The sequence below is a fragment of the Hordeum vulgare genome, chromosome 6H (assembly GCF_904849725.1).
Source record: "Hordeum vulgare subsp. vulgare chromosome 6H, MorexV3_pseudomolecules_assembly, whole genome shotgun sequence".
NCBI classification, from domain to species: Eukaryota; Viridiplantae; Streptophyta; class Magnoliopsida; order Poales; family Poaceae; genus Hordeum; species Hordeum vulgare.
This window is the reverse complement of record NC_058523.1, coordinates 515,950,885-515,964,766: the sequence shown is the minus strand read 5'-3', so window position 1 is coordinate 515,964,766 and position 13,882 is coordinate 515,950,885. Positions and strand designations below refer to the sequence as shown.

General features: G+C 46.3%; 2 protein-coding genes across 2 annotated transcripts; both read right to left on the bottom strand.

Annotated features, from left to right (window-relative positions):
• Positions 1-4,831: 4,831 nt before the first annotated feature.
• Positions 4,832-6,950, bottom strand: LOC123404114 (5'-adenylylsulfate reductase-like 3). Its single transcript, XM_045098038.1, has 4 exons — positions 6,579-6,950; positions 5,997-6,184; positions 5,774-5,898; positions 4,832-5,503 (listed from the first exon to the last, which is right to left on the bottom strand). The coding sequence occupies exons 1-4, from the start codon at positions 6,774-6,776 to the stop codon at positions 5,049-5,051; spliced, it is 966 nt and encodes a 321-aa protein (XP_044953973.1). The 5' UTR covers positions 6,777-6,950; the 3' UTR covers positions 4,832-5,048.
• Positions 6,951-8,324: 1,374 nt separating this feature from the next.
• LOC123404113 (probable pectin methyltransferase QUA2) lies at positions 8,325-13,552 on the bottom strand. Its single transcript, XM_045098037.1, has 8 exons — positions 12,536-13,552; positions 12,302-12,431; positions 11,283-11,523; positions 10,653-10,875; positions 10,346-10,515; positions 9,917-10,220; positions 9,529-9,667; positions 8,325-9,014 (listed from the first exon to the last, which is right to left on the bottom strand). The coding sequence occupies exons 1-8, from the start codon at positions 13,156-13,158 to the stop codon at positions 8,865-8,867; spliced, it is 1,980 nt and encodes a 659-aa protein (XP_044953972.1). The 5' UTR covers positions 13,159-13,552; the 3' UTR covers positions 8,325-8,864.
• Between the last annotated feature and the right edge of the window lie 330 nt (positions 13,553-13,882).

Below are 13,882 nucleotides of genomic sequence, written 5' to 3'. Positions count from 1 at the left end.
AGATATAGAACACCACAAGATTGAACCCGCTGCAACGCACCTCTCCCCTTGAAGATAAAGCAATCAAAATTGGCTAAAGAAGATAGATAGATCGAAGACAAATACAGAGATATTTAATTACACAGCAAAGAAACTTCAAAAAAATCAATGAACAATCTCATCATAAACTCAATTCATTATACCCCAACAAACACACCACAAAATTACATTGTATTGATCCCAAGCACACAAGGAAGTAGGGGAACATGGTATTCAACATGGGAGAGAGAGAGGGAGGGAGAGGGAGAGAGAGGGAGGGAGAGGGAGGGAGAGAGAGAGAGAGAGAGAGAGAGGGAGAGAGAAAGAGGGAGAGAGAGAGAGAGAGAGCATCGCCTAGCAACTACTATGGACCGTTAGCACCTAAAGGAACTACTCACACATGGTCATGGATGCGGAACTACTCATCAATGGTCATGGATGCGGCAAGGTTGATGAAGAGGCCTCCAACAATGGCTTCCCCCTACGGTGGGGCTCCGGAACAGGGCTTGATACGTCTCCAACGTATCTATAATTTTTTATTGTTCCGTGCTATTGTATTATCAATCTTGGGTGCTTTATATGTTGTTTTACATCATTTTGGGGAACTAACCTATTAACCTAGTGCCTAGTGTGAATTGTTGTTTTCTACGTGTTTTTGACTTTTCAAGAAACATGTACGAAATGAAATCCAAACGCAACGAAACTTTTTGATGAATTTTTTTGGACAAAAATAAGACATGGAATCTTCGGAGGATGACCTGACGCCACACGAGGTGGTGCCAAGCCAACAAGACATGCCCAACGGGGCTGGTCGCGTCCTGATGGCTTGGGGCCACCTCCCGACGCCTCTTTACCTATCTCCACTCCTACAAATCCTAACATGTTGGGAAAACACTAGAGAGACACCCAAAATGGTTTTTACGTCGTCGCAAGCTTCTGTTCCACCGTGATACCATCTGGAGCCCTATTTTGATGCCCTGTCAGAGGGGGGATTGATCATGAAGGGCCTCTACATCTACCTTGTGGCTCCCATGATGATGTGTGAGTAGTCTACCATAGACCTACGAGTCTGTAGTTAGTACCTAAACGACTATCTCTCTCTCTATGTTCTTCAATGCAAAGATCACCGAGATTCTGTGGTGTTCTATCTTATGTAATCATCTTTGCGGTATGTTTGTTGGGATCGGATAAATTGTGGGTTTATGTTCAGATTATTCATGGAAGTTATTGCAGTAATCTTTGAATTCTTATATGCATGATTATGATAGCTTCTTATTTATCTCCGATATATCGGTTTGGTTTGGCCAACTAGATTGATTTATCTTCAATGGGAGTGGTTCGTTGTGATGGGTTCAATCTTGTGGTGCTCAATCCCACTGACAGAATGGGACAAGACACGTATTGTATTGCTTCCATTAAGGATAATACTATGTTTTACTCATATTAGTTGAGTTTACTTTGTCTATATCATGTCACTTTGCCCCAAGCATTACTCTGTTTTTACTTAATACTCTAGATGCATGCTCGTAGCGGTTGATGAGTGGACTAATAGTAGTAGATGCAGCAACGAGTCTGTCTACTTGCTTATGGACGTGATGCCTATATGTGTGATCATTGCCGTGAATAAATATTACATAACTATGTGTTTTTATATCAATTGTTCAACATTAATTTGTTTACCCACCGTATGCTTTCTTCGAGAGAGAAGTCTCTAGCGAAAACTATGGCCCTCGTGTTTGAAACTGAACCAAGAAGTTAGTCCTTCGTGGATGTAAGCCATGGTGGAATACACAAGGTTGCTTTTTCGTGGACCCTTCATGGGTCGAGCCCTCTGTGGACTTGCGCAGTGGTTAACCTCTGCGGATTGAAGTCTTCATAAATGTGGATGTATGATAGCACCACCTATCAAAACCATGTGAAAAGTCTTTGTGTCTTCATTACGTTTGATCTTCCTATCCCTATCCTCTACTTCACTTGCATGTCTTTACTTTTCGCCGTTATACTCGTAGACTTGCATGTGTAGGGTGGGCTAGACTTGGTAAGATTGCTAAAACTTGTCAACCGATAAAATCGGGAAAATGTTAAGTTTTTATTTGGTCAAGTAGTCTAATCCCCCCCCCCCCCCCGACCCTAGACATACTTTTGATCCTACATCCTTCAAGTGTACTGCTAGTGGAATCACGACATATCGCATTGTGTAAGGGCGCGAGGAAAATATGGTGGCCCTAGTGGCTTCTTGGGAAGCATTGTGCCTCAACACCGCTCCAACAGAGGCGTACCTTCCCCAAAAGGAGGGAACTCCGGTAACACATTCTCGTCTCCATCAAGTCCACTTCCAGATACAACTTACATTTACTTGTTTCAAGCTTATAATGTGTTCATATCATTTGCTTTCTATTGTTGTTGTTGTTGAGTTCATCATATAGGTTGCCCGCCAAGTTGCATTTCTAGACAACTTATATTCTTGTTAAACCTAATTTGTTAAAAAAAGTAGTTAAAATTGTTAGTCGCATATTCAAACCCCCACCCACCCTTTATTCGACCATATCGATCATTTCACAAGCCTAGGGAACAATTGCACAAGTTGGAGGCTCTCAGGGCATACCAATCTACCTAGGGTTTCCCACGAACCAAAGAGCAATAAATAAAATAAGAAACTTTGGGGATTCAAGATTGGTTTGCTAGAAACGTAGATCTAGGTCTCATGTGTCTTTCCTCTCAAGAAATATAAGGTGGGTTGGCTAGAGAGGGAAGAGTGAGAGCTTGGAGGTGGTCAACCATGTTCTTTTAGGAAGCTTGCCAATCACCGTCACATGCTCATCATCACTCACTTGGTCTCCAAGATCACAAAGGTGATTCTTGTATCCCTTTGACTTGAAGGCATCCTCCTTCACATGTGCAGTATCAACGGAGGAGAATAAGCCAAAATGGACTTTTGAGCTTTAGCCATGAGCTTGCTTGAAAAGAGCCTTGTCATCCTCCTATATGCCCTCTTAGGATCCTTCTCGTTATCAAGATCATCAAGCCTATGAGTCCATTTTCCATGGTTGATGTCCTTGTAGAGAGGATTTGTCACATTAGAGGCAATGATGAATTGAATGAATGGAACGCAGGGAAAATTCCAGCCATGTTAGATGGAAGCAAGATGTATCTCGTTGCAGATAAAGCACATCACATCTATCTTCTCAAATGGGTATTACATCCACACTATAAGGTCAATATGTAGTTCCTCACCATGCCACTATCTCCAACCTTGGGAACAAGGAATGCCAACACACATTTCTGGAGGAAGCAAACTTTCTCATTGTATCGAAAGCCTTTCCAATGGTTGAGCCAACATGTACCTTAATATAGAGAGGTAGAAGGGCATTGGGATGCTTTGAAGTTGTGGATGAGCTACATGAATCTTGAAGTGTGTGCAATCATCTCCGAGAAGCCCCAGTCCAAAGAACGGTTCTCTCCTTGTCCTTCCTAATCTCACAAGTAGTATATAGAATTCTAAAATAGTCTCCTTGCTAGAGAGGAGGTCAAATTTCGGCTTAGAATTCGGGGGCTAATAAACTCAAGCAAAGGAAAGAAGTAGCGCTTTTCCAAGTGGATAGACGATGAAGATCGGCTAGTTAGAGATGAGGGCGTTGTTTGGGTGGTACAAAAATGCAAGGACAAAAACTTACAACTGAGTGCAATTAAGTTAAAAAAGACAAGATGTTACCAAACGGTAACCCAAGCAAACCACAAGATGGGCCAAACAGCTCACCAATTTACAGCAGACTCATGCACCGAGTTATGATGAACTATCCAACTTCCTGAAAATTAGTCTCTTTCTGCAGTTGGTAACCCAAGCAAACCACCAAATGGGCCAAAAAGGTTATTAGTTTACAACAAAACTCGTGTACCGATTTCATGATGAACTATCCAACTTCCTGAATGTTGGTAACCCAAGCAAACCACCAAATGGGCCAAAAAGGTTATTAGTTTACAACAAAACTCGTGTACCGATTTCATGATGAACTATCCAACTTCCTGAAAACATTCTTTCTCTGCAATTAGTAACCCAAGCAAACCGCAAAGATGAGCCAAACAGCTCATTAAATTACAGCAAACTCACGTGACGAGTTTATAACGAACTATCCAACTTCCAGAAAAACAAGTCTCTTTCTGTGCAGTGCTCCTGTTCAGGCACGCCAGACTCTGCAGAGTTTGAGACCTCTGCTAGAGGGAAGGAGGAAGGGAAAACAGCCATGGCGCGCAGAAGCACCGGATGGCGATGCTATGGTCATGGCTGACGTTGCTCTGCCACCGTAGAAGCAGGACAGACACGCCGGTGCTGAACAGCAGGGAGAGGGTGGAGATGGTGACCATGCTGGAGGAACTAATCGAGAAGCTGTGATGGGAGCAGCGGCAGGAGACCCTGGCGTTGTCACTGCACCACGTTGTCACTGCACCACTTCGCGAGAATTGCGCAAGCTCCTTGACTGATACTCAACAGCTCAAGTGCGTGTGCAGTTGAAATTATATTAGTGCAGTACAACAGAATGGGATCTACATTGGCTGGTGCAAATTTGTAACACCGTCTTCAAAACCATAGTGGAACTGGAACCAACAGATTTTTGCACTTCTCTCAGTAACAAACTGAACCAAATGGACTGGAGAACTCACATACGGATGCCAAACAAGTTCATACAAGTATCTCATTTAGTGAATCAATCACACTGCAAACATACAGAGGAAATGGCCAAGAGCAGTTAAAGCCCAAAACCCAAGTTCTAACATCCTCAACTTTCGAATAGAGGCAATGCACACATTTCTAACATATCGTGGAACAACACGTCAAATCTTCTTCCTCCAAGAATATGTTTGGGCAACAGCTATTCAAGACAAGGTTATAATGGCAACAATATCAGGGGAGGTGCTTATTTCTAATGATGATGTTACAATAGCTAACAAAGCTGGTTACAACAGATTCTTGGTGCTCATATCCTGATCACTCTACTGTACATAATATCCCTGCGGACAAAAAAGTTTACACCTCACCTTAGTTCATTCGTGGAGTTCGTCCTTCCAATAGTGCTTGGTTCTCCGATTGACACAGATGCTAATGATTTGGAGGCCCAGGCAGTGGCATTCCTTGCCCCCTCATGTAAATTCCCTCGCTTTGACGGATATAACCTATTGAATATCTGTCTTGCTTGCTCAAGGTAGCTGAAGAAATATTCATGCACGCCCATCAAGTTCGCAAACAGAGTATGCCTCCTCCATGCCCATTTTGCTGCAGAAACTATCCTTGGGAATAGAAGATACAGCAACCGCAGGATTACAAAAGAAGCTGCCAATGCTAGATACGTATCCTGCTGGAGTATATTTTCTGGTGAACGCGCCCACCAGAATGGACAATTTTCCGGTTCAACATTTTTTTTAGGCTCAATTTCATCTAACGGGTGTGGCACGGCCTCCCCAGTGGTTGACTCCATTGATGCATTGATGCCTTCATCACATAAATTGACCGTCAGCAAATCAATTAGAATAACAGATGCAACCACAAAAGATATCATAAACACAACAAATTCCATGTCCAAACTCCAGACTAAGATGTCTCATACCACAAGATAGGTGGAAAAATACAAACATGAGGCTCAGTTGCTCAATACAATGACGAACTCTGGTAAGCATACAAGCAAAACTACACACACTATCCAAAAAAAAGTAAGAAACGGAAAAAAAATGGAAAGGAGTCAATATGCAACAATTTACACACCTGAAACATCACTGTAGAAAGCAGCTAGTGGCTTAACAGTTCGAGGTCCATGGTACCTCACTCGCATTGTTGAATTCAAGAGAAATAGTGTTGGAAAACCATGAATCCCATATCTTGATATTATGCTGCAATTTCAAATGCAAAGCTTACACTCCATCATAAAACAAATAGTAGTGTATTGCACTAAGGAACACATTCTTTTCCAGTCTAAAGGCGGACATACCTTGGCCTAATTGCAGATTCCTCAAATGCAAAATGGCGAATAGTTGGGAATAAGTGAGCCAGCTTCTCGAAATTAGGTTTGCACTCTTGTGAAAATGGGCACCATGAGGCGTAGAAAAGTACAGCAATGTACTCATCTTTGTTCAAGTAAAGAAGATTGACTGCCCTCGCCAATGTAGCCTCATCTCCCTATAATGTCAAAGAAATTTAAGAGTCAGCTTCAATTCTACAAGTACAGCAGGAGGGAATTTCAAACCAAACACAAAGCTGGCTTGGTCCTTCTGTTTTTCTTTAATATTGGCAGGGGAGCTGCCAAATCCATTGATTAGAAAGGGGAATTACAAGAACACCCCCAAAGCTGGCTTGGTCCCAATGAGAAATTTCCCATAGCTTAATGCAGATACAGCTTATCAGGTTGCTAAATGCGTAAACGAATCGATGGGATAGAAGCAACTATTCGCGCCCCTGACACCACGTATGGGCCTAGAAAATCCCTAATTTCACGACCCCCAAGCTTTTACCCCGTGAACAATCTATTCGCCGCAGTAGTATATTTTATCGAAAAAGCGTGGGGACAGCTCACCTCGATGACGCCGACCGGGTCGCCGAGGCGGCGATCCAGCGGCGAGCACGTGCGGGGAGGCCCGAGCACGGCCTCCGCCGCAGCAGGCACCGGGCACGCCCCTGGACGCGCCGGGGCGGCGGAGGAGCGCCCCGCGGCGACGAGGAGGAGGAGCAGCAGCAGCGCCGCCGCCGCCCGCCACGGCGACCCCCGGCCCATGGGGTGGGGCCCTCGGCACAGACGCGTCCCCCCGCCCTAGATCTGGGCCCCCGGAGCTCCTCGCATGCGCTAGCCGGCTAGCGCTGGACCGGCGGCCGGGGGATTTCCGGTTTGCGCTGCGCCGACGGGTGCGGGGCGGAGGGTTGGTTTGGGGCGTGCGGGATTGCGCTGCGCCTGTGCGTTGTGAGAGGCCGAGGCGGGTCCGCTTTATCGGGTCCGGGCGCCGGGCCGCGGTCCGATCGCCATCCGACGGACGAGGCCCTCCCGCGAGCCGGCCCCGGGAACGCCGCGGGGCCCGTGACGGAGCTGGCCCAGGGTGACGCGATATTTTTTATCTATCTACGCCTACGCGCGTACGCCCCCACAGAACAGACCGCGACACAGGTGGACCAATGCGGAGGGCCGGCGGTGGGCCCGCGACGAAACGTCGCCGTGGGGCCGCCCTGTCGGTTGGACGCTGCCGTTCTTCTTTAAAAGGAGGTCGTCGACGCAGATGAGGTGAGTTCGCTTCGGGTCAGTGTCACGGGTAATTTGGAGGGACGTGGGAAGAATATATGCGCGCAACTTGCTGCTGCTGCTGCTCGTCTTATGGCAAAGACTTGTGGAGAGCAAAGCTTGATTTGCTCCGGCATCGACCCCCGAAAGGGATGTTATCTTTGCGCACGAGAACCTTATCGTCGGGTCTATAAGCAGCAATGGACCGGAATTGGCTTGCTTATGCTTATTCAGGTTTCGCACTACTGCCAGTCCGTACCAGATGGCGGATGGAATGGTCCGTTGCGCCTGCGGCGGGTGGAGCCGAACCCCCTGTGGCTTGACCGGGTGCGTGAGGGGGGAGCGGATGGACCGATCATCATCGCTGGCCTCAGACGGCCCGTCACCGTCACCACGCTCGCCAACAAGATTGTGCCAGCCCAACTGGCCGATAAAAACAAGCGTGAATCGCGCCAGCCCAGATGTGGCGACGAGCCTTTGTTAACGCCACCTGTTTGAAGCACAAGACGGACAACGCAAACCGGGTTTGCTTTGGAGGTTGCTCTGCGAGGAGATGTATCATGTGATGTTTTCTAATGAATTTGTTTGTCCTTCGGAGGGGTTGACCTAATGATGCCAAGGAATGAAGGAAACCTTGGATGGAATCAAGGACTGCTGGCATCGGCAGTGTCAATTCCTTTGGATTTATGGATTATGGTGGTGTATCGCCATCAACGTGGGTGTTTTTGCTGATGATGCGCGGCTGTGGCAGGTGGAGGACACCATGATGAGTTAGACGTTCCACCCTGCGTAGTGTAATCAATCATGGGAGGGCTCAAAACACACAGCAACACCCATGCAGCCAAACAGCTTCGGCTATGGCCCATGGGCAGTTAATCGGTGCAAAATATTGAAAATAATTTTGCACTAGGAATCTACTAGAAAAATTGGAAGCTCCATATATAGTCATCCAAATTCCAAAGCAGGAAGTTCCTGAATAATAATACATATACCACGTTGTCTAACATGCACCAAAATCGACAGAGAGAGAAATGGAGCTGGAAGCATCTAATATGAAGAATTCTGTTTTGCTCTTTCCTATCATTCATCTGAAATATTGACCTTGATTTCACAGGACTGTAATCTGGGGATGACCAGTATAGATACCAACAAATTTTACATACAAGATACAAAAATGAATGAGCACCATTACAGCGGAGCAGAATGTAACGAGGGAGGGAGAGAAAAATGGAATTATACCTATATGACACATTGGCCGCGATTATGTACGCCGCAGCATCATCCCTTTATTAAATATATGGTTTTGCTACAAAATTAAGTTTGCCGCCTTCATCACCATGTGTCCTGGCAGTAAAACCTTGGCCTGGAAAGCTTAGCCACCAAGCCTGTCCTCCTCCGCAGCATGCACTTGCCCGATCAGTCTCATGGCACCTTGCGGCCCATGACGATTCATGACGAGTTAGCTGACCCATTCCTCCAGTGTTTCAACTGAAATCTCTTCTCAGTTGTTCTCGGATAATACGTGTAACAGTATTTAGGGGATCAAGAATAATTCCAATTTCTGAATCGTGTGTCAGTGTCTTGGTATGCTCATTATTTTTTCAGAAAGGGCTTCTGACAAACCAACAGCTTTTCATCACTAGCTATGTCAAGATCCAATATGCGGGCATCCCATCTGAGCTGAGCAGCAACAGATCTTGCAGCTTCAATAAGAGGGGCCGTGTCACGTATTATGATCCAGCCCTGCATAGGCATAAAATATTTTTAGACGATACACTGAACACTATAATCATCTAATGGCCAATAAAAGTACTGTTTTATCTATAAACTGTAGCTGGATGTGAGCGCAAGACTTGTCCAAGAGACAAGCTGATTCAAACTACACGTAGAGTACTTTACAAGGATAATTTCTTCAATAGTAGAGTTCACATTACCTCTAGTCTAGATTAAAAAAAACATAGCAATTGCAATTTGGCCATACTGAATGGCCAAACAAGGATGGAGTTTTTGGAATTAAACCAAAGTTAATGCTTATCTTGTTGATATCCCAAACTAAACTTCCTTGCATATGGCATTGTTACCCAGCAATAATAATTAGAATGGAGACATATGGATCATTTTTTTTAATTTACTTCTGGACCACCAACACACAACAGGCTCACTGATCAGAATCCACAGGAACCTACATATGGGTTTCATGACTGAACGATCCAGTACCTATATCAGTATAAATGTAAAACTAGCAAAATTTGGTTACCTCTGGTCGTACTATGCGATCAACTTCCAAGAAAATGTCAAGAGTAGAACATCTACGTTTTTGGCGTTTTTCAAGTGATAGAAAGCCATCAGCATGTACCATATCATATGTTCTTGGGTAAGTTGGAAATGCTTCACACCTGAACAAATGTTGACATTCTATCAGTTAAAGTGATCAGAAGATCCACAAGGAAAGAACTATCTAAAAGGGAATATTTTACATTGTGGTTTGATAAAAATGCTAAAATATGTGATTTGCATAAGCATGCTAAAATATGTCGTTTGATAAAAGTTATGAGTCGTGGCTGTGCATTTTATATACATGCACATGTCGGGCACAATATGGATTTTAGCAGGATAGATAGTCGGGGATAGGGGCAATTACATACCAGTCGTGTTGAACCCCAATAAATCCACGGTCAAAGATAAGTGGCAGATAGTTCGGGGCATTTGTAGGAACAACATTCATCACCCATACAGATTTTCCAGACTTAAGTAAAGCAGCATTAAATCCACCAAAGTGAGCATTCATATCCAGAACATTCCTAAGCATGTTAAATGGTGGCTGTGGCTCCTCATCACCAGGTCTCTTTGGATGATCAGAAAATATAAGTGGAGACAATAAAGACCAGTAGTTTCGCACCATGGAGTCCCAGGTTGAAGTATCCTCGCCAAAGACTTCCGAAGTCACACCTGGTAATTTTGCAGAGTTTTATTGGAATACGGACAACATTTTACCATAAAAATGCTCACATCTAAACAGTGTCATCCATCTGTTTTTTTATTTTTCTACTTGCATTGTGTGTGCAGATACTTACCATGTATATCAAGCTCTGTTGAGTTCAATCTAGCCTGAGAAGGCCATGCTGTGCGATGTTCAATGGGGATCCAACGCTTACTTCTTGTTCCTGCTATACAGGGATTTAGTGGTTTGTAGTATGGTGATTCCGGATCATGACTTTTAGCACAAAGCACAGGCTCGGATTTCCTGTAACACAGGAGTGCAAAATCATCATTCCTTCGAACCTTTATCTCAATGAGAGCATTGTAGAATTTACAAATGTTAGTGTGAAGTTAATTCAATACATGGGCAAGACGGAAATGCGTTATATAAAAAATCAATACCTTGAACTGTAACAATCCCTTTTATTGGTCTTTTTCCACACAATTGTCTCGTCTTGTTGTGACAACATCTCCCAACAGAGGTTATTAGCTAAGTTGCGGATGGTTGTCCATTTCTTTTGATTTTCTTTGTCACGTAAGGCCCTGTGCGTATTAAGACTTGTTGTCCAAACGAAGTATCCACCAGGCCTCAAGAGCCTGTCTACTTCAACCAAGAAACCGCCATCTGCAAGATCAGAGTAAAGTAGCATACAGTAAGAGAATTACTTTTTCATGAGAAGTACAAAATGATTTTAAGTACATATTTATGGTAAATCGATGCATGGATTTTTGTTAACTTAGTTCTGTGTACGCTAGTTGCTAGTGGCAAGCAATCCTGAAATAAGATAGGGCAGAATGCATTCACAAGGAAACTATGATTTATCACTTTTGGTACATGACAGTACGTCCTTGAACATTAGTGCTCAGCAACATGTTTACATCATCTTTGCGTACACATATCTTAAAAGGTGGTAAATGTGACAGTCACTAACGGCTGTTGATGGATTAGTTTGAACTGGTGACTAGCTAAAATTATGTTGACCAATGAGAGCTAATACACCGAAAAGAACCAAGGGAATACTTCATGCGTACCATTTTTGTCCCATTCAACATTGCATCTTGCACAATGCACCATATCAAATGAAAGATAGGGATATGGAAGATGCTTTGATGCAAATGAACCAATCAGTGCAGGAATTCCTCTCTCTAGTGTGATTTGCACTTGACTGCCCGATGACTCATAGTTAGCAATGCACATAGTCAAGAGGTCTCTCTCAAATAAATGTGCCCCCAAGGTACCAAACCCACATTCTATATCAAGGACTGTCCTCACCTGAAAATTGCATGCCACTGAGAAATCAGAACTGTTGCAAACTCAATAATTATCACAAAAACGATGATATCAGACCCACAGATGAACTATGAGCTGAAGTAGCAAATAGCAACAGCGGAAACATCATATGAACTTGCCAAGAAAAGTACAACCCAAGATATCTCCGCTATGTATGACATTACGGATCATAGTGGTTGTCCTACTGTCCTAGCAAGAAAACACCCGCACCATGGTACAGGAAACCCTGATATACACTTTCGAACGCATTGACTATACATTGTTTTCAAAGGCCAGATTAAGTGGAAACTGACCAGCCCTTTCCAGACCACTGACCATGCAAAATCTGTAAAGGTATGTTTAATGGAAAGACCACAATAGACCAGTGCTGGTGGACACAAATCCCATCCCAGAATAAAAAATAATAATAAGTGCAACTACCTAAGAAAAACTGAACAAACATTTGTGTGCTTGAGCTTGCTCCATGATTCCGGATTAAAAAGATTGCAGTGAAAGTTATCTTATGCAAACTCTACAGACAACTAGGTACGATAAAACCAAATGGAACTTTTTTAAAACTTATCACAATTATTAAGCAGGTGACAGAGAACACTAGCAATTGTGTCTTTTCAACAAAGTAAATTCAGTAATTTGCGAAGAGTAACACCTCAGACAGAATTGTCACTGGTTTAGTTCTACTAGCTAGTACCAGTCACCACCTGTGAGGCTGTGACACTGCAAACCATTATTAACGACAACGAGGAATTTGGCAACAACTCACCCCAGCCTCATTGAAATTGAACTCGTTCCGCAGGCCAATCATCTCGGCAATCTGATGCGCGTAATCCTCCACGCCGTCAGACATATGTGCGTCCGACGGGAAAGAGATCTGGTCCTCCTCCACCATCATCCTACGAACAATCGGAGACAGGCAAATTCACAACCAACAGACGAAGCCACCACCTCAGCATTTTTCCAACCAAATACAGTAACAAATTGCGGCTCATGTTACTACCTCTTGAACAGGCTCCCCGAGGAGAATTCATGGCCGCTAATCCGCACGTTGTCCTTCCAGATGAACTCCTTGCTGCTGGGCCAGCGCACGGGGGTGCGGTAGGCCCGCGGCGGCGCGACGAGGCACGTGGCCCTGCCGTCGCGCGCGCACTGGCGGTCGTAGCTTATGACGACGCCGCCGCCCAGATCCGAGACGTCGACGGCGTCCGAGCCGTTGTAGTAGCAGGGCACGTAGTTCTCGTACTCGGCCGCGCACACCTCCGCCTCCCGCGAGCGGAGCCCGCCGCCGGCGAGCACGCCGATGTCGAGCAGGTCGGTGACCAGCTGCTCCTGCAGCCTGCGGTAGCCGCGGTGCGCCGAGGCGGCGGCCATCGCCGCGGCGGCCCCGCGGCCGGCGTAGAGCGACCCGGCCCACGCCACCGACCCCACGAGCGCGGCCGCCGCGAGCACGAGGACCCCGATCCTCGCCGCCGCGGCCGCCAGGTGCCGCTTCCTCCCCCGCGCGGCGGTGCCCGCGCCAATGCCGTTCTCGGCGGGCTCCTTGGGGTCGTAGTGGCGGTCCTCGTCCGCGCAGCGGTCCTTGCCGCCGGAACCAGAGAAGCCCCGGTACAGCGGCCGCGACATGGCTGCTGCTGCTGCGGATCTCACAGCCCCGACCAGCGCCACATAGGACAACCACCGACTCCCGCTCCCGCTCCGGCTCCCAATTCTCTCCGCAATGGCGCCGCACTCCGCCACTCCCAGACCCGCTCCACGGCCTCGACACCCCTCCAATCAGTCAGTCAGTCAATCAATGGCGCTCGCGCGGCGAGTAAGTGGGGGCGAGGGATGGCGCAGCAGCGGAGGTACTACTCCCTACCAGCGTACCACGCCACCAAAGCAGCGCGTCCTTGGCCTTGGCCGTTCCGCGCCGGATCTCCTCTCTCTCTCTCTCTCTCTCTCTCTCTCTCCCCCCTCTTCGGCCTCCACGAAACGGGACGGGGCTCGATGTTACTACGTACTACGTGTGTAACAGCCGGCTGCTCCGTCGACGGCACCGGTATAAATAAAGGCGCGGTCCACGGCGCTGGCGCGTGACGGTGACGGTGGCGGGCGGGCCGGGCCCGCCGTCGGTGGGAGAGCGGGGCGGCGATGCTGTTGGGGACGGAACTGGGAAATCAATGCGGCGCGGGGGCCCGTTTGTGTCTCGGGGGAGAGGAGATGTACCGGATGATGGGTTTTGTTTCGTTTGACGTGTGCCCCCGGTCGACAGTCTCGTGATGCTACAGAATGTGGGTTTTCTTGTATTTTTCCCTGGATTTGCTGGCATTATTATACGAGTAGTAGTCTACTGGTCGAATAAGTTAGT